At 40.8% G+C, this 21,046-nt stretch overlaps 1 protein-coding gene across 1 annotated transcript in view; it reads right to left on the reverse strand.

The window, feature by feature from the left end:
- Positions 1 to 459: 459 nt before the first annotated feature.
- The window catches only part of LOC135477769 (peroxidasin-like), a 45,879-nt gene continuing 25,292 nt past the window's right edge, over positions 460 to 21,046 (reverse strand). The window contains exons 2-11 of the mRNA XM_064757972.1: positions 13,621 to 13,663; positions 12,847 to 13,063; positions 12,052 to 12,175; positions 11,129 to 11,334; positions 8,848 to 9,042; positions 6,809 to 6,910; positions 5,687 to 5,938; positions 3,512 to 3,604; positions 2,158 to 2,869; positions 460 to 655 (exon numbers count right to left, since the gene is read on the reverse strand). Of these exons, the coding sequence (XP_064614042.1) occupies positions 460 to 655; positions 2,158 to 2,869; positions 3,512 to 3,604; positions 5,687 to 5,938; positions 6,809 to 6,910; positions 8,848 to 9,042; positions 11,129 to 11,334; positions 12,052 to 12,175; positions 12,847 to 13,063; positions 13,621 to 13,663 (2,140 nt within the window). The remainder of the gene's footprint in view (positions 656 to 2,157; positions 2,870 to 3,511; positions 3,605 to 5,686; positions 5,939 to 6,808; positions 6,911 to 8,847; positions 9,043 to 11,128; positions 11,335 to 12,051; positions 12,176 to 12,846; positions 13,064 to 13,620; positions 13,664 to 21,046) is intronic.

Genomic DNA, 21,046 nt, shown 5'->3' on the forward strand with positions numbered 1-21,046 from the left:
GATCTGAAAGGAAAATCACTTCTTTGCCCACAGTGGCCACACACAACATTTGGACGTATGGAAAAAGATTCACTGTTACGTAATGATTACGTCATCATTTTGGCGTAATGACGGCTTACAGGCTTGCGTGGGTAGACTCATTGAGTGGATTTCAATTTTTTTCTTTCGTTTTACGGGAACTTTGTGCTGCCTCAAAGGAATCATTCTAGTAAGTTTGAACAAGTTTTAATACAGCGACATTTTGTTCTGGAATTCTCTTTTAATAGCAAGCTAGTTCGCTGAAATGTTACCCTATACAAGTTACTCACCGGCCGTTAGTGGGAAAGTCTAGTAACAACCTGCTGATGGTCGTGGGTTTCCCCCGGGCTCTGCCCGTTTTCCTACCTCCATTATACTACCGCTGTCGTATACGTAAAATATTCTTGAGTACGGCGTAAGATAAATAAATAAATATATACATCACTTTCGCCTGTGGAGACGCTTACCCTCAGTGAAGGCTTGAGGCTGTAAGTTAGTCTCGTACCAGAAACGGTCCCCCATCTTCAGTGTCTTGAACTGTTGTCCGATTATGTCTCCAAATAGTGGACCGACGGCCCCCTGCTGTACAGGGTCCTCCGACACTCCACCCGTGAACAGATCCACATCGGACGGGGACCTGCCAACAGTACACATTTATTTTAATGACTTCCTTGCGTTTTTTTTCAACGTTCACCTTTTGTCGTTGCATGATTCCGTCCTAATTTTCGCACTGTATATGCTTTCATACTTCATTGGTTGTTTGTGTTAAATGTCGTGTTGGAAATTGACCTTGCGACCATTCACCCGGATTTGGTTGATCGCCGATATACGAATGTCTGAAGGTATATCGTCCATTTGATTTTTTCTAATTGTTTATTTGAATGATTCATTAGTGGTTTCATCTGACTGTAGTGTCTACTTAAGAATACATCACTTATAAAGCGATCAAAATTTGTTGATGTAAGAATCTGTGAAAAGACTTCCGTACCGCCAGTTACATAGCTACCTCACTGATTAAAAACAGGGGCCTAACGAATAGCAGTTGGATTCAATATCGCCACCTCATGCACTGGCCAAAGGTCACTGAATTTCGGTGAAGGCGATTTTTTTGGAATCTGTGGGCGCGCTAATAGCTACCATTTAAGCATTTACGTGAACAATTATAAAAAAAAGTAATGAGGTAAACCGACTGTAGACTATATTTCTCCGACTATACGTGTTACCATTTTGCAAAAGTCACATAATCGTCGCTGCACTGTTAAAATTTTCTGTAAACCTTTACACATTTACGTACAAGCTTGATGGATTCTGTGTAATTGTGTGCCTAATGCAGGGAGTTTCTCATTTCGCAAATGTGGTAAAGTGACGCCCAGATTTACTTACCATTATAGTCCTTTAAACTCGGTAATACTCTTGTTTTCGAAACTATGCGTTGGAGAGACCTCATAACTTTATAAGTCCTGCAGTTCCCATGGAGATAAATCGTTTTTAACAGTGTCTCGGAAGATCACACATCCCACAAATATAGGACTATACCCAATACAGGGCCATATAGGCCAACATGTACTTCAAATACTGTGGAAGTTTACTTTAACAGCATTTTTTTTTTACCTGTAATGAAAGTCATCCTATATATACGGCGACGGTAATGTTTCTGGGTCAAAACCATGCAAAGCAAAGTATCACAAACAGCTCGTTCCGTAGAACATGTAGATGAACGATAGCCAAACATATCGAGCATTTATTTTGAGCCGATAACGATATATTTACAGATATATTTGATTTGTGTTTTACGTCGTACTCAAGAATATTTCACTTATATGACGGCGGCCAGTATTATGGTGGGAGGAAACCGGGCAGAGCGCAGGGGAAACCGACTACCATCCGCAGGTTGCTGAGAGACCCTCCCACATACGGCCGGGGCCGATGAAGAAAAGTTTGACCATACAGCAGACAAATGAACAAAAACTGTTTCTTTTCATTTCAAATAAATGTGTTATAACGGCTGTTAGTTAATCTTGAAAAACTTTGGCCTCTCAAAGTAGACTTCGTAAAGCCATTCAGTGACAACTGAAATAAAGGCAATACGCTCAAAATGTACTACACCAAAATATACCTAGCAAACAAAATAATCTTTACCTGTAAAGTGTGCTAAGTATTTCTACATCAGCGGCGTTGATATCAGAGAAACCAGCCAAGGACTTGTCAAACCTAGTTGGAACGCTCAGGCCAAAGTGCCTCCTCCATTGCGCGTACTCTGGTAACCCGTGATCTCGCCCTCTCTGAATGTTACTAGCCGCCAGATCAGCACCGTTACCAGGTTCAGTTTCGTACAGGTTGTTAATTACACTGCCTGACACGACGCGGTCACACATTTTGCTGCTATCTAGGGCCATCCCACGTACGAACGGGTTTTCATTGGTTAAATAGGTCTGCGGCCGGAAGAAAGAATCTTTCAAGTCCACAGGTGTGTCACCATTTCTTTTTCTCTGCCGATCAATCATGCTAAATGTGGTTCGTAGCATGCTGTGTCCGAACCTCATGGCCGCCGTAGCAAAAGCGTTGGCCAGGCCGGGGTTTACCCTTGGGTCATATTCGCGGTAGCGGCCATTGGGTAACACGCCGAGCTCGTATTTACCCATGAGTTCAGGCCCCAGGACAGCTGGCAGATACTCTGAATAGGTAATGTGTTGAATCATAGCCACGACGATCCTCCTCGTCTCCTGGAAAACCGTCTCGTCGTTCCAGTGTGGATTTATCGTCGCCAGTTTCGTGGCGATTCGGTTATGTTCTCTCACCCACATCGTCTCTATGGCGATCAGTCCGATGAATTCGTTCACACGATTATCACCTGTTGGAACGAGGGTATAGTTAATCAAGGTGTGACTGTAACAAATATTCTAAATCAAAGTGTTCGATATTCGTATACCACTTGCAAATCACAAAGAGACGTTCCAAGTCAAGAAACGTGAGATCTATTTCCAAAACAGTCTAAAACATCAGTTCTCAAAGAAATATATACAAAATAAATGTTCACATTGTTACCTATCTGTAATGTATACATTGTTACGATCTGTAATGTATACATTGTTACCTATCTGTAATGTATACATTGTTACTATCTGTAATGTATACATTGTTACTATCTGTAATGTATACATTGTTACCTATCTGTTAAGATGTAATAGAGAAGTTATCAGTTTTCAACGATGCATTCACGATAGCCGATACTCTATGTATAGGTGTAGCTCAAATTCCAATTTAAAACTACATGTAGTATAAAGTATGTTTAAAGGTATAAACGACTAGAGCATAGACAGTAAAAACCAGAACAGCGACGACAGTGTGATAGCTGGCAAAGTGTCACACGTAACCGGTGAAATACTGCCTCCGGTCAGTTTACCTCAGTTAGGGTTTTATTCTAACTGTTCAGTGTAAAATGCTCAGACAGTACAGTGTAGCAACTTAGGTGCCATCAGTAATACTGCTTTACCTGCGGCGTAATACGCAAATCCCCGAGTCGTCGCATGAACATTTCCGTGAGGCATGATGGGTAATTCCCTGGGGACGGACATCATCAGCAGACCTGTCAATCAAAAAAGCCAACATGAAGTCTTACCATTTTTTTTCGGATATGTATACACTTTTCTGTGTAGAACATAAAACCTAGAGCTGAAATTTGGAATTTGTGGGATGGGGGGGGGGGGGATGTCATCAATATTTCAACATTGTAGCCTGTTCTATATCCAGGAAGTGTAAATTCCAAATATTGTGACTTAAACCACTTTCTAGGCTGGGATCAAAGCTTACATTATTAATGCTCACAGAATAGCGGAACAGACAGATACATCTATAAGGGTGATAATAGATCACAACCCTGTTGTTCAAAACCGTATTAAGGCTTACCACATTTATCTTCAACCTAGGTCTTAAGTTTTGTATTTAGTTCCAGAATATACATGTATGTGTAACAGTATATTAAACGCGAATTAAATCTGTTACTGTTCCATTTGGTCTCTGTAAACTCTATTGGTTGCTGGCAATTGTTTAAATCGTAAATATGTAATTAGACTTCATATCGGTATTAGCAAGTACACTTCAACACAACCCAGCCCTTGGGTTTTACATGGAAAACCTGATTAAATTAAAAGTTCAGTAAATTAGAGATACTATACACAAAAAGATAAAATAAAATGAAATGGCTGGAGAAGGTTTTCCATCGTTGGTTAATCGGAAACCACTACTTCTGATTTGTCCAATCAAAACAACAACAACAACAGTACGACTCTGAAATCCATTTGAATTAGCTTTGTTGATTAATGGTATGATTGTTGAAAATCGATGGCAAAGAGACTGATGCAAACCAAACAAAGACCGCACTGTGGTTCATGGTGCGGTGTTATTTACATGCGTCAGTTGTGGAATTATAATTCACATTGCGGAGGAGTAATTGACATCCGGGCGGCAGAATATCCCTTAAAACACACCGAATATGGACACAGCACCCCATTACAACTTCCGTTTTTCGAATGTAATTCAGTGTATTTTAGGGTGTACATTTTTATTTTGCTGTCAGCCTGTCGTTTTTGGTGCACAGGTGCATGCTTGGTATCAAAATAATGGAAATTGTCTGAGTTTTGGGCAGGTATGAGTTTTAAAGGAGAACATTTAAATATCAAACAATTACCATTGAAAAGAGTATGCATTTCCTCGAAGGTGCATGCCACAAAAATTCTAATACACTCTTCAAAAAATAAAAAGAAACGCAAAATGAAATTCAAAAATGATACTTACAATTTTGTACACATATGTTAACTGAAACAGTTTTGTAGGGTTGCACATTGTTACTGGAATGTTTCAGAAGATCATCCTTGACCAAACGCAATCAAAAATGATTTTGAACAGTTTTATCAATTAGGATTGTTATGAGTGAGTGAGTGCTCGGGGTTTAATGTCGTACTCAACAATTTTTCAGTCATATGACGACGAAGGAATCCTTAGGGCGCATGTACGTGAAATGTGCCTCCTTGTTGCAGGACAGATTTCCACCGCTCTTTTATTTAGTGCTGCTTCACTGAGACGACTTACCGAAGGCAAGTAAGCTGCACCGCCCGAGCCATTATACTGATACGGGTCAACCAGTCGTTGCACTATCCCCTTCATGCCGAACGCCAAGCGAGGAAGTTACAACTTCCTCTTTTAAAGTCTTAGGTGTGACTCCACCAAGGATTGATCCTGGATCTACCGGTCCCGAAGCGGAAGCTCTAACAACTGTGCTATCCGGGCCGGTAGGATTGTTATGATGTGCGTTGATGTCGTGCAGCACGAAGTTCAGGCACAATGATTTTTTGTCACGTGTAAAACATGAGTACAGCATGTGACTATAAAAGGCCCAAACGAATCTCACAATTTTATTCAATATCTTTGCAAGTACTATACACGAAAATGGGACGTCTCAATGCTGCCGACCTAAATCAGGCAATTGGACGATTGCAAGCTGGCGAATCAAAGAGTGAGGTGGCAAGGATCTTCAACTTTCATCCCAGCACTATAACTCGGTTGTGGGATCGATTTCGTCAAACAAATTTGACAAATGACCGTCCAAGATCAGGAAGACCTAGAGTCACCACACCTGCCCAAGATCGGTACATCCGGGTAACCCACCTACGTGACCTCCATCGTACCGCCTCAGACGACGTGATGGTAGAGGCCGTGTCTACAGACGACGTCATGAACGTTTTGCTCCTCACTGCATCAGACAGGTGGACAGATTCGGTGGAGGGAATGTTATGGTGTGGGGAGCGATCTAAACCCAATCGACGCACCCGTCTATCGATCTGATCCCATCTGGGATCAGATCGATAGACGGGTGCGTCGACGTCGTATTCCACCACAGAATCTTCAACAGTCTTTCCACATGCTGCAGGAAGGATGGAGAAGGATTCCACAACAAAACATCCAACGACTGATTCGATCTGTACCCAGGAGGTGTCGGGCAGTGGTAGCAGCTGGAGGTGGTCATACGAGGTACTGACTTCAACACCACCTCGTGGACAGCAGTAATGACTGTGATGACTGTCATTCTCATGAAATATGGACAACATAGCAATGCATTGCTCCACAAAATTTCATTTATGTATCTTTGTTTTCCGCTGACCTACACGTCCTTGAATAAAATCAAATTTACATTGATATTTGGGTTTTGCGTTTCTTTTTTGAAGAGTGTATGTACCTCAAGTTGATAAATTATAATGAAGTCAGAACCAAAATCCGCTGTGGGCCACTACATTTTGTCATAGAACTAATCCTAAAGTCTTCTGTGTTAGGAGGAGAGTTGTCGTCGGAAGCGGCCAAAGAGCAATTCGTACATTTTCGGTAGAACTCTTCTTCCTAGAAGGTAGCGAAGAGCACTTGATGATCGGGAAACCGGAATAGCCTATAGTGTCATTGTTTTAGGTTTTCTCCTCCTTTAATGATGAAAGTTTAAAATTCTGGGCAAGAGGACACTAGGAGACAGGTGGCAATAAGGCTGCGAGTGACTTCCCCTTGGTTTTGCTGGGCACAGCTCCCAGCTGCCGGCATAATACGGTCCAGACTTTGACGGTCAGCCTATGTCAAGATAGGTTTATGGCTTCTTTCTCACACGCTGGGCCAGGTATGCACCAAGACTTATTGGCCACGGAATGTTTGGGGCTGAGCTACAGCGCTAAACGTTAATATTGTCGCTTGAGGAAAATTAATGGGGGCCATGTTCGCATCAGGCAAGCCCGAGCAAGACATAATGGCTTACCTCCCTTGAACTGTCTTAGACTGTCGGATTTGTTCTTCGTCGCTCCGTAAATCGCTCCCCCGTCTATGAAAGAGGAAGCCTGATTCAGCTGCTCGCGCAAACCTGCAAATACAGTGTATGCCTCTTGTAGTATGATAAGAATGTTTCGATTAAGCAAAAGGGTAGGCCTACATATTTAAAAAAGCCCCAGGGAATCTCACGACAGCCTGCAGACTGCTGACAGACCTGTAGATCCTTTTATTTATTTATTTATTTATTTATTTGATTGGTGTTTTACGCCCTACTCAAGAATATTTCACTTATACGACGGCGGCCAGTATTATGGTAGCAGGAAACCGGGCATAGCCCGGGGGAAACCCAAGACCATAGGGCCTGTAGATCTTCTGTAACCACTGTAAGAATTGACAGCATGGTTCGGCGAATGCTGCTTTTAACACCGAAGAGTCATTGGTTTTATTTGATGCACTATTTTTTCAACGATAGCTATAGAAGATATTATGGCATCATGAAGGTAACCGGCAACAGAAACATCGTCATCAACAATATCATTAATATTAATATCGCACATTTAATATTTATAATTAACACATTATCATTATTATTATTATTGTTGTTGTTGTTGCTGCTGTTATTGTTGCGGTTGTTGTTGCTTTCTATTAAGCCGTTTTGAAGGTTTTGTTACCCGAAGAGCACCCTAAATCAGTAACTTCCAAAGACCTGGGAAACTCGAGACATTCTCTGTTGAATTGTCTAAGTTGTCTCTCAGTGGAATCGGGATGTTTCTCGCAGAATCCCTCGGGGCTGGAGAAGAGGAGAAAAATTTGTGTTATGATGGCATTAGATACTCTTTGTGATTTTGTCCGTCACAAAGCGTGGACTAAACTTAAACGTTATCGTTAAATACAACACTGACACCAAGTTCTTATTACAAGAAAGTTGTAAAAGAATAATGGCAAGTTAGTTGTGCACACTAGCCCTCTGCTAATGGAAAACAAGTCTTGTAACTCATAGAACCAGCAGTGCCCCAGTAACTGCATGAAGTGGAAAGCGTTCCAAAAGCACAAACCTTTGCCATAGCTGTACGTACAAAACTTCCACTACATACAAAGAGACAATACTCTGCATTGTGTTGTATTTCACAACGGTGAAGAATCGTTTTGAAACGTTCCTGATGCTGGACTCAGATCCAGATTAACAACAAAACTAAATAAACAGGTGCTGGGTCAAAGTCCATGCTGAGCTGAGTTTTGTAGGTGGAGCAAACCGTAGTTTCCACGGTACCATCTTTGGCAAGTTATTGATTAACTTTCCCACGTTTAATGTACAGATATGCACACCATATTGGGGGACAACAAATGTTATTCGCCGAGCGTTAGATTCTGGTACACGGTTAAACGAGCGTCGTCTACAGTATTTTGTCACACCATGAAAAGTGAGAGGGAAGGATTTTAGCGCTGTTTTCAGGGATGGCCGTGTTGCTCCCAGTTAGTTGGTTTACATAAATACACTGTCAGCCCGTCTACCCTAGCATATAGCTTCGAGGTTCCAGATGAAAAGCAGAACTATCATCCCAAATCCCTCCTACTAAACGCCAAACAGCTTTGTGTGAGTCAGATAAGCATTATGTACACGGTATTACCAAAAAAAGAGAAAAGAATTGTAATTGGTCACCATCGCCATGGTTATTACATTCTACTTGTTAAATGAGCCCTGTACAAGATGCAAAGGTTTAAGAGGTCGCTTTATAGACGAAACAACGATAACTTACGTGGCTATATTTTGCTTACAACATTTCAACACCGTGTTGTCAAAACCTGCAAAGAAAAGAACGACGTGGAATTGAAAATGGACTCATTATACTGTACAAAACCATTACATGAATTTTATAATTGTTATTCGATATAGGCTGCATGAAAATAAATCTCAGAAAAGAAAACGTTTATGCGTAACTGTGAAGAGTGTTTGGCTAGAAAGAAATCACCCGCTACCCATTACTGTATATGTTTACGTTGTTGGGCCCTGCATACGAGGTCTCATACCTTTGGTTGGCGCTCTGTCCGTTAGGTCGTGGGAGAGGAACTGTCCGAACACCGTCAGAAGCATTGTAAACGGGGCGTCGTCTCCCCCACGGGCCGGCTCGTGGTAGGTCGTGCTGACCACACGGGCGGTGGGTAGATGAGAACTCAGTGTTGAGGAGGGTCCAGACATCACATCGTCTCGGTCACCTCGGCGTTCTTTTACAAAAGAGTAACACGAATCAGCTTTATGTACATTACTTTTTTACTGACTTGACTTTAAAACATTGTCTATATCAACTGGGCTGTTCACACACGATATGGCTTTTGTCTGGGCTAGTGGTAACGGTGGTCTAATTGAGCCTTGCTACTATAGTCTTTTCTTTTAGCCAGTCGCCTATATTCAGCTGTTTATAAAATCAGTCACACTCACTACCAACGTTGTCCTTAGTCAATGGCACATAACAACACAAGCTTTACACATCTGGAACGTCTATATTATTACAATGAAAATGCAGTTAAAATACTTTTTCTAATCCATAATATTAACTCCATAAGCTTAGTTTTGACACCAAGAGCTCATTGCTAGGGGGGACGTCATAATTATTGAAAAGCAAATTGCATGCTGGACAATTGGCGTGTGAGTAATTTGTTTTACAATGGCTGCTCCAACAAGCGATTAGAACAAACTGTACACTTTAATACTCTAACATCTATCTCAAAATCCCGTGGAAACCCTTCCTGCAACAAGGAGGCACATTACATGCACTCTAAGGATTCCTTCGCCGTCATATGACTGAAAAAATGTTCAGTACGACGTTAAACCCCAAGCACTCAGTCACTCACTCACTCTGTCTCTAAATCTGTTTTGCCCTGAGATCATATACTACAAGACATAAACTAAAATTAAATTATTAAGCTTATATTATACTAAAACGTGTAAACAACATCAAACATGGCAGCGTCAGTAACAGGGTTTACAGTTAAGGCGATAGCAGTTTAGGTAACTTGTGCCGCACTCCGTCAAAACATATTGAACTCCACCCAGTGTACAGCATGCCAATAGTTTTTGAATAATTCTGTAACCCTAGGCAATGGGGTCTTGCCGTCGAAACTGAGCTTAAGGACATCAGCATTATGAATGAGAAAAAAGTGCTCTATTTTCATTTTCTTTGCAAGACTATCAACTTCCAACATGTCCACGTGTAGAACTTGAGTTGTTACGTATCATTGACTACAGGCGAATTTGGTTTTGAGTATGACTGAGTTTACAGACAGCTAAATATAGGCGAGTCGATAAAAGAAATGGACGATATTGCACGCTATCTATTATAGACAAGCTACTAGAGCACGCTTTTTATTTCAGCCAGACTGCTAGCACACTCCGTCTATTTTAGTCCTACTACTTAACGAACCCTGTTTATTTTAACAAGCGCACTGGGTGTATATTATCAGGTCTGCTAGCACACGTTTTCTATTTTAGCCGGATTAATAGCACACTCTGCTTATTTCAGCCAGATTACTAGCACACTCCATCTATTTTAGTCATACAACTTAGCACACCCTGTTTATTTTAACAAGCGCACTGGGTATATATTATCAGGTCTGCTATCACACGTTTTGTATTTTAGCCGGATTACTAGCACACCCTGCTTATTTTATCTGGAGTATTAGCACACTCCCCCTATTTTAGTCATACAACTTAGCGAACCCTGTTTATTTTAACAAGCGCACTGGGTGTATATTATCAGGTCTGCTAGCACACGTTTTCTATTTTAGCCAGATTACTAGCACACCCTGCTTAATTTAACTCTGCCTGGTTTAGCCGCATTCCATGCGCATGATATTTAATTAAACCGTTGCCTTGAAGTCGGGAGACCCGGGATAAAATTCGGGTTGGTTCATACCAAAGACTTTAAATATAGTACTAGCTGCTGTCTCACTTGGCGCTCAGCACTGAGAGGTTAGAGCAAGGAAACATGACTGGTAGTCCAGGTGTCAATATAATGTGACTGGGTGTCATGTCTGATGTCTTCGGCTTGATGTTTCTAAGGAGTTAGTACTTTGGTGGCATGGACTCTCCCTGCCACCAGAAGACACACACCTAATTACACCTCGTCGTCACAGGACGTAAAACTTGTTAATTACGACGTTAAGCATACATACATACTAATTAAACCGGACTACAAGCGCACGTCATCTAATTTAGGTGGGGCACAAGCGTAAGCTGAATATCGTAGCTGAGCTACTTGCACACGCCGTTTATTTTAACTGGGCTTCTACATGTAGCTCACGAAATGCTTACCATATCTGGGCGGTAGCAGCCTGACGAAGGGCGTGAAAGCCGCTCCCCACAGCGGGCTGTTCAGATTATTACAGCTTCCATCTACTGTCCGATAGCGAGTGAACCTCTCACAGTTAATGGGTGGTTTGTAGGGACACGAGAGGGAATGTCGACGAGCTGCGGGGTTTAGTAAGGCTGTGGCCAAGCTTACTTCCAGTCCGTACTTTCTGTAACACACAGCACGATTACATAAGGAAAAAGAAAGACATCGAAATGGAAAACTATACGGAAGTGCGCCCGAGTATTGTTCAGGCAATGCACGAGCATGAAACTATAAGTGTTTACAAACGTCTTGTTTCGTTTTACGAGACAAGGGAGACAACTTTCTCCAAAATATTCAAACTGCACTGTTGTGTTGATAGGTGGATACCCTCCACAAATAATGCGCCTGGGTCAGAGATGCAGTCTGATGCCATTTTTACCGTTCCTTTGTGCTGAATTTAAAAAAAAAAAATTCTCCGCTTGTCGCGTCTTATCATATTGTACATCAGGCTTCAACGTTTCATTCTACGTGTAAAGTTGTGTGTGTTTTTAGGAAATGGAAGTGTATGCACGTCGAGCAAAAGTAAAGAACAGAGCTATTCAGTAGCCTCTGACTTGGTGCGTTTGACCTCAATCAACTGTTTGTCAGCTTTATGAAAGATGCCGTCGGTCAACCCTAACAGGAATTTGACTGTACATAGTTTTCTATGGGGTGAGAATTATCAGGCTCCTAGCTTTCGGGTCTCGTCGATTAAAGGTAGTCAAGGTAATGGTCCGGTACATAAGTCTAACCAACGACATGCCAGTGGAACATGACTTAGTGTGACGTAATACACCAAATTAAACAACTAAAAAGAAACTAAAAGTGGAAAAGAAAAAAAAATGCATTTAGCTGGACTCACCTGAGCAGTCTGGCTATCCAGTTGATTATCCGACTCTGACGGGAGAAGCTGCGAGGGTCATCTGGACTCTCTGAGAACAGCAGGGGGTCGGGGTTGACAAAATCTTGGGGGTAACGGTCTATGCCTGCCAGGAGATAGTAACAATTAAATATTATCTTACCTATATCAACATGAAGCTATGACAAGCACGAGGATCAAATACACAAAGCCCTTTCTCACCCAAACAAAATTATTTTAAACCTGGTTCAGTGACGTCTAATACTTAGTGACTATCATCCCTCTATCATTAACTAATTCTGGGTAGGTTAGGAGCATGCGCGTTGCTGCTTTTTAAGCATGTACAGGAAAAGATAAAATAAAAGCCGAACTGAGTTAAACTGACAATTAGCCGGGTTTTACCAGTAACACGTGTGACCATTTGTCAGCTATCATACTGTCATCATTACCCTGGCCTTACTCTTTATGCTGTAAGTCTTTTATACTATATCAGGCAGAAGTATAGAGTAACCTCAATCATTATAAAAGGTACAAATGTGTTCCTCATTATATGTTATGTCATTCACATTTAAATGACACACAGTGTGCTTAATCTGACAAAAAATAAAATAAAAATATAATCTCTGACATTCAATAAATTAAGCAGGTTCCTGAGTTTGAAATGTTCGGGCTATTGTAATCACCGGGGAAGAATACAGTATGTGCTTTTTGTCTCTTTGTAAAAAATTCTTTCACAATAACATTTCACGAGTTAAATCCATATTTTACTGCAGTTTTGTGAAGCAAAGAGTTACGCACCCTGTTGTAGCCGCCTCCGCATGGTGGCGTCCTCGTCGTCTACCAGACCTACCGCCTCGTCCACCACACTGCTCACAGAACGAGTGTTGGTTGTGGATTGTGTGGTGATGGCATTGTGAAAGACGATAGGATAAGGAATGGAATTCGGGAAATACAAAGAACCAGGGCCACTTCCTCTGACAAACAAAGGCCCATTCTGACAACTTCCTGGTGATACCTGAAAAACACAGCTATATGTTTACAAGAAGTGCAGTCAAGAGCTTGTTTTTGGTTTTAACACATGCGTTTCACGATCATCTCCGTCATGGCACAAGTGAAAAATTATTGAATTATGGAATAAATTAATGACCCATTCCGGGGTCACGTATAATACAATCTAAAAGATGAAAACAATTGCCTTGAAGTGTAAAACCGTGCAACTTCGTCGAAAAGAAAATGTAAATGCATCTTTCCGAACATGGCTACTCCAAGTAGATAGAAAACAAATGTTCACATGTGCGCTATACCCGCCATATTCTCTATTCCCCAACTCCTCCCAGCGTTATTTATATAAATAATAGTATTTAAATAATAGTGTATTATTCCGAAAAGACCCATTGTGTTATTGGAATTTGATCTTTGACCCACGTTACATCAGGCAGACAACCATTTCAATATGTCTGTCAGTTATCTCTCCGAAGTGGAGTTACAAAATATTGCAAAAATTATATTTCTGATATTAAGTGGCAAGAATTATAGTAATGGCATGGCACAAGGAATAACACAAACACTTACCAGTTGAAGAAGAGTCAGGCTTTTGATCACAAATGTTAGGTACCTGGAAAACACAGCAAAGAATGTCTGTCAGACATTTGGCCTTCCCCGGAGACTGGCACGTATTTTGCGTGGCGTTTATTTAAAAGGGAAATAAGTTGACAACTGTATGTTCTCATAACATTTAAGTGTATTGCGCACAGGGCCAAAATAGCATAGATATAACTGCGAACCTACGTTGAAAATTTAAAAAGAAATTAACCCTCGACTGTCATGACAGTGTCTCTCAAAAGACGGCTCCCAGCATTTTAGCCCGAAGAAGCTAGGGACGGCCCTGGGGAAGCTGGGGACGGCCTTGGGGAAGCAGGGGACGGTCTTGGGAAAACGCACATAGAAAACTACACATGAAACTAGAATTAAACTGAAGCCAAACTGTGCAATGCTATGACATAGGCATATATATAAATGAATCATCCGTACTGCACATGCGTGCTTAGGTTAACTTGATGCCTCGATCTGGCTTAAAAATACTAATCTACGAGAGATACATGTCTCTCTAATAAAGTTTTATCGGATGAGCATCTCGTTGTCACCAAGCCTGTTCCTTTATTGTATGCTAACTGTGATGACAACACAGTATATTGGGAATTTCTAGACCAGAGACGTCTAATAAGTTGCAGTCAGTATCACTGCGCTTTTTTTTTTACCTTATCCTGGTTAACCCTTGGTGCTATATGGGGTGTGAATATAACGCTAACTGAGGTAGCTAACTAAAGGCCGTATTTTTTCACCGGTTACGTAAGACTATTTGCCACATATCACACCGTCGTCGCTGTTAAATTAAATACAGACTAACTCAAATTTAAGTATTAAATGCCGGTGAAACGTTGTGACATAATTAATCAAAACACTTATTTTAAATTCATGAGTCAGTTATGCTTAAAATGCACAGAGCACGTTATTTTCTCCACATGATTTTCTGGGAAACGGAAATCTGCCCATATCTTCAAGCTTTATCTATTTATTAAAACCATAGGGCGGAAAAGCCTATTATTTAAATGATATAAAACATAAATGATCACAGATGTGGGCACTTCTGAAGATATAATTATACTTTTTAAACTTGCGGGCAGAAGGCTAACTAGATAAAACTTGAAGAAATATATTTATTTACTTAATTGAAGTTTTACACTGATATGACGGCGGTCAGTTTTATTGCTGGAGGAAACCAGAGTGCCGGAGAGAGTAACCTCTTCTTCACACACATCTATCTGACACACTTTCTGACTTAAAGCCGGAACTAATGCAACAAGAGCTGGATTCGAACTTTCGGCCCAATAGGTTGTCGCAATGCAGTTAATTAGTATGCAGGGCTACTTATGTACTAATGTTTATAATTAGACAGGGTATCCCACCTTTCATCTGTACAAAGTTGCACATATCATGTTGATATAGCAAGATTGTTTGCATAATGTTGATCAGTACAAGATTGGTGCATATTTTTGATCAGCGTAACATGGTGTGTATATTATTGATGCGTATATGCAAGATCTTGTAAATAATGTTGATCAGTACAATACTGTGTACATATTATTGATTGAAAGGTCGTGTGCGTATTGTTGATAAGTAAAACATTGTATGCACATAGTTGATTGTAACAAGGTTTCTTGTATACTGTTGTTTATTACAAAGCTGTGTCTGTAATGTTCATCAGGACAATGCTGTGTGTACACCGACAATTATTGGTCATGTTTCCTGTAGACTTTGTTCATGTTTTGTGTAGATTTTCTTCACGATTTCTATACACTATTTTTCAAGTTCTGTGTAGACTTTCAGCATTATTTCTGTAGACTTTCTTCATGAGTTTTGTACACTTTCTCCCCTATAGGATCTTGCCTTTCTTCCTGTACACAATAGGTGTTCCTCGCTCTTTCACATTTTGTTCCTGATTTCTGTATACTTTCTTCATGTTCTCTGTATACTTCCTTCATGCTCTCTGTATACTTTCTTCATGTTCTGTGTAGGCTTTCTTCATAGTCTTTGTAGACATTCTCCATGCTCTCTGTAGACAGGTCCTTGTTCGTTGTCGACTTTCTTCATGTTCTCTGTAGACTTTCTTCATGGTCTGTGTAGACTTTCTCCATGGTCTGTGTAGACTTTCTCCATGGTCTGTGTAGATTTTCTTCATGCTCAATGTAGACTTTCTTCATGGTCTGTGTAGACCTCTCCATGTTCATGGTCGACTTTCTTCGTGTTCTCTGTAGACTTTCTTCACGCTCTCTGTTGACTTTCTCCGTGTTCTCTGTAGCCTTTCTTCATGATTTCTGTAGACTTTCTTGACCTCACCTGTAGACTCGTGCCATTCCACATAGTTTTGTACATGGCATAGCCTATGTCCTATGTCCTTGTGTAAGAATGTTTGTAAGAATTTTTTCATTAAATAATAGGACATGGTTATAATAGGTTAAAGGTTTCACTGATGGCTCCTGATATAATATAAATGCGTAATCTGACCAAGGGGTTGGTGGTGTATAACTGTGTGAGGCAATCCCCATTTATCGTCGTGAGACATTTATATTCCTCAGATAACCTTGTGAGCCCATAACAAGATGTGAAACAACAGTCACATGATTTGCAAGTCAATCCCCGAACGACTTTGTGTAACATTACCCAGATGACTTCGTGAGGAAATCTCCCGATGACTTTGTTGGGCAATCTCCAGATGACAATCACCACATGACTTTGTGAAACAATCCCCAAATGACTTTGTGAGACAATCCCTCCATGATTTTCATAGGGTATTCCAGCATGACCATTTCAAATGTGAGAAAAAATCATGATATGATTTGTTGGAAAATCCCAAGATGATTTATTTATTTATTTATTTATTTATTTGATTTGTGTTTTACGCCGTACTGAAGAATGTTTCACTTATAAGACGGCGGTCAGTACTATGGTGGGAGGAAATCAGGCAGAGCCCGGGGAAAACCCACGACCATCTGCAGGCTGCTGCCAGACAGCTGGCAGGCGTACGGCCGGAGAGGTAGCCAGCATGAATCCCAAGATAACAGTGAAGCAATGCTGAGATAGCTTTGTGTAGCGACCCCCAAATGACAATCAAGTAAGAAAATTCACATATCACACTGTACAGCAAAATTCATATGAATTTGTATGGCAATGGCCAAATCACTGCGGAATCACACAATTGACATTGTGAGGCAACCCCCAGATGGCTACAACAAGTAACACACACACAAATATGGGATAACTCTCATGCAATTTTGGGAAGCAACCTCCACGTCACCAAGTGAGGCAATCTCTACGTGACTATGTGAAACACCTCATATAACGGTGTTAGGCAAACGTCATATGCCTAATCGAGTTAAGTACCCCTTGGTTTTGTGAGGCTAACCCCGCATGACCGCATAAAGCAAGCACAACATGTCTATGTGAAAAAAACAAATTGTGGGGGATTTCTGCTAAAACCCAGACAGCCTTAGGCAGGTTGTCTGTCCTAATTCCACTCTGATTCCTCATGACATGCCACTAAGAACATAATGAAAACTTGCGGTGAATTGACCTATTTCAAATGTTGCAGTGGGCCTCACACGGAAACTCTGTTACATCTCATTACAGGTATTGCCCAACAGATTTTTTTGAAAAAAAGCACCTTATGAAAGTTAAATTGGGAACTCGATAAGTAAATAAATATACAACCAATAGTATACAAGACGCTTTGTTCAGTCAGCCCGACTACAAAGGTCCTTCCTCTTGTCAACACTAAGTGGCTAAATTTCTGACCATCATTAAATTTATGCTATTACACTTGTACTAATCAACGGTAGACATGCAGCTTTGTATTGTTGTGAAGTAAATTAGGCTAGCCACTCCCTGTCGCGAAATCCCACTAATCGGCCTTGCAGTAACTCATTTGTAACGTGATTTAGGGGTGAATCCCATTGTCGGAGAGTTTTCAGAGGGAAGTGACCCTAAAACCAGCATTTCAACAACTACTCGGTGACTTGAAATGAACAAGCTGGTAGACTCCACACCTGCAATCGTCCGTGAGTTAGAGGCTGTATCTAAGACCACCGAGGTCTATCTGGAGAGGGTGGCGTGGTGGAGTTTCTTGTATAATGTGTGCGCCAGTGTGTACACATTGTTACAACCATCACTCGAATGAGCTGTACTGGGCGCGGCTGGTGCCGGCGCACACATTCATTCTGCATTTTTGCATAAAAGATTGAAACCTTGATTCAGTGTGTTTGTCAGTTCTGTAATGCGATAGTAGTAGTTTGTTAATGTGTACATAGCAGTATCAACAAGCATTATATGTAGAATCTCTCTTTTTCTAATTAAAGATACACACACAGACTTTTACCGGTATAAAAAAGACTTACTGTATGTACAGACAAATCAAAGCAGTGAGGACAGCCTCTTGTCAATTAATCACGGTTTTGTTCTAACTGTTCGTGTATATGCCTATAGAAAGGTAGCAACGTATGCGCAATCTAGCATCATGGTTTAAGCGGAATTAGGTAAAGCTACATCCCGGTTATGATGTAACCTCACCAGCTAAGTGTGACCATTTCCCAGCATTAGCTGTCCCTTTGCATTGTTACCATGCTATTGTTTATTAAATGTGAAGGAAACACCTGCAATTTTAAACCAGTGACATCTAACGAATTGTAAATAACACAACTACTTAGGGGCCTATAATTTGCGACCATTTAAGCATTTATATGGACAAATCATTACACTTACATGGAAACTACTCACCTCATGGCAAACGGCCTTGTTGATAAGTCTCTATACTAAATTTGTACTGAGATTCATGGGATCTTCAGCTTAGTCGGACCCATTTCACGGTAAACTTTTCCCCTGTGCATTTTAATTTCTTATCGTCGTCAAATTAATCGCCTACAGGGGGCACTAGCGTACATTTCTATGGTTCATATCACACAATGTTAGACTAACCAAGCCTTCCGCTTGACAAGTCTAATGTTTTTTTTTCGTATATATTTCGACAGCAGCATACGCTACCTTACTTATATAAATTTGCCGGACCTGAAGTTTGATATGTACGCATGTAGCAGACCTAACCACACGTCCGCAGGCAGCTCATCAGAGCAGATGAACAGATTAATTTAACTGTCGGGTGCATTCCGTGTTTACATCAAATCATCGAGTTTTAGCAATACAACCCTGCCACTAGTTTGACAACAAAAGTATAAACAATAAAAGTCATATGAATATATCTGTATTGTCCAGTGGAACATGGGAGTGGGGAAGATCCACAGAATAAGAACTGAAACCCAGCAATGTGTTATATAACAATGATAAGAATTCTTTATTTCACGCTAATATAATTCTGTATTTCATTCGTGATATTCTAGAGAGCAGATCAATGAAAAAAAAACAACAAATACATGACCGGTATAATTTCGTCACAGCATGATAATCTGTATGATTGTCGATCAGGCATTGTGTATTGCAGAAGAAAGATGTATGTTTCGGCTGTAATTATAATATATATATGTATAGATATTATAATACAATTAATTGTCACAGGTAATCGGTGAGACAAGATCTCGTGCCAATTTACCTTAGTCATTGCTTTATTTTAACTGTTCAAGTAAAAGATTAAATAGTAGCAAAGTACACGTCCCTTGGTACCAGCACAAGGTGAATTAGATAGAAAAAATTGCAATGATGTCAGCTGGAATTCATTCCACATGTAGTATGCACATGTTGTGGGATGCCTCCAGTTGATGTGTTTTATGCTCCCAGTGGATGTGTTTCATGCTCTCAGTTAATGTATTTTATGTACCCAGTTGATGTGTTTCATGTTCCCAGTTGATGTGTTTGCTGGTCCCAGTGGATGTGTTTCATGCTCCCAGCTGATGTGTTTCATGCCCCCAGTTGATGTGTTTCATGCTCCCAGTGGTTGTGTTTCATGCCCCCAACTGATGCCTTTCATGCTCCCAGTTGATGTGTTTCATGCTCTTACTTGATGTGTTTCATACCCACAGTTATTATGTTTCCTGCTCACAGCTGACGTGTTTTGTGCTCCCAGTGGATGCGTTTCATGCTCCCAGCTGATGTGTTTCATGGCCCCAGTTGATGTGTTTCACGCTTCCAGTTGATGTGTTTCATGCATACATTTGATGTGTTTCATGCTCCCAGTTGATGTATTTCATGATCCTAGTGGATGTGTTGCATGTTCCCAATTGATGTTTTTCATGTCCCCAGTTGACGTTTTTCATGACCCCAGTTGACGTTTTTCATGCTCCCAGTTGATGTGTTTCTGCTCCTAGTTAATGTGTTTCATGCTCCCAGTTGATGTGTTTCATGCTCCCAGTTGATGTGTTTCATGCTCCCAGTTGATGTGTTTCATGCTCCCAGTTGATGTGTTTCATGCTCTTAGTTGATGTGTTTCATGATCCTATATGATGTCTTTCATGCTTACATTTAATGTGTTTCATGCTGTCAGTTGATGTGTGTCATGCCCCCAGTTGATGTGTTTCATGCTCCCAGTGGTTGTGTTTCATGCCCCCAACTGATGCCTTTCATGCTCCCAGTTGATGTGTTTCATGCTCTTACTTGATGTGTTTCATACCCACAGTTAATATATTTCCTGCTCACAGCTGACGTGTTTTGTGCTCCCAGTGGATGCGTTTCATGCTCCCAGCTGATGTGTTTCATGCAAACATTTGATGTGTTTCATGCTCCCAGTTGATGTATTTCATGATCCTAGTGGATGTGTTTCATGTTCCCAATTGATGTTTTTCATGTCCCCAGTTGACGTTTTTCATGCCCCCAGTTGATGTGTTTCTGCTCCTAGTTAATGTGTTTCATGCTCCCAGTGGATGTGTTTCATGATCCTATTTGATGTCTTTCATGCTTACATTTAATGTGTTTCATGCTGTCAGTTGATGTGTTTCATGCTCTCAGTTGAAGTGTTTCCTGCTCCCAGTTGATGTGTTTCATGCTCTCATTTGATGTGCTTCATGCCCCCAGCTGATGTGTTTCATGCTCCCAGTTGATGTGTTTCATATTCCCAGTTAATGTGTTTCATGCCCCCAGTTGATGTGTTTCATGCTGTCAGTTGATGTGTTTCATGCTGTCAGTTGATGTGTTTCATGCTCTCAGTTGATGTGTTTCATGCTATCAGTTGATGTGTTTCATGCCAACGGTGGATGTGTTTCCTGCCCCAAGTTGATGTCTTTTATGCTCTCAGTTTATGTGTTTCCTGCTTCCAGTTGATGTGTTTCATATTCTTAGTAAATGTGTTTCATGCTCTCAGTTGATGCGTTTCCTGCTCCCAGTGGATGTGTTTCATGCTCCCAGTTGATGTGTTTTATGCTCCCAGTTAATGTGTTTAATGCTCCCAGTTGATGTGTTTCATGCTGTCAGTGGATGTATTTCATGCTCCTAGATCTTTCAT

Source organism: Liolophura sinensis, chromosome 11, assembly GCF_032854445.1.
Source record: "Liolophura sinensis isolate JHLJ2023 chromosome 11, CUHK_Ljap_v2, whole genome shotgun sequence".
Classification (NCBI taxonomy): Eukaryota; Metazoa; Mollusca; class Polyplacophora; order Chitonida; family Chitonidae; genus Liolophura; species Liolophura sinensis.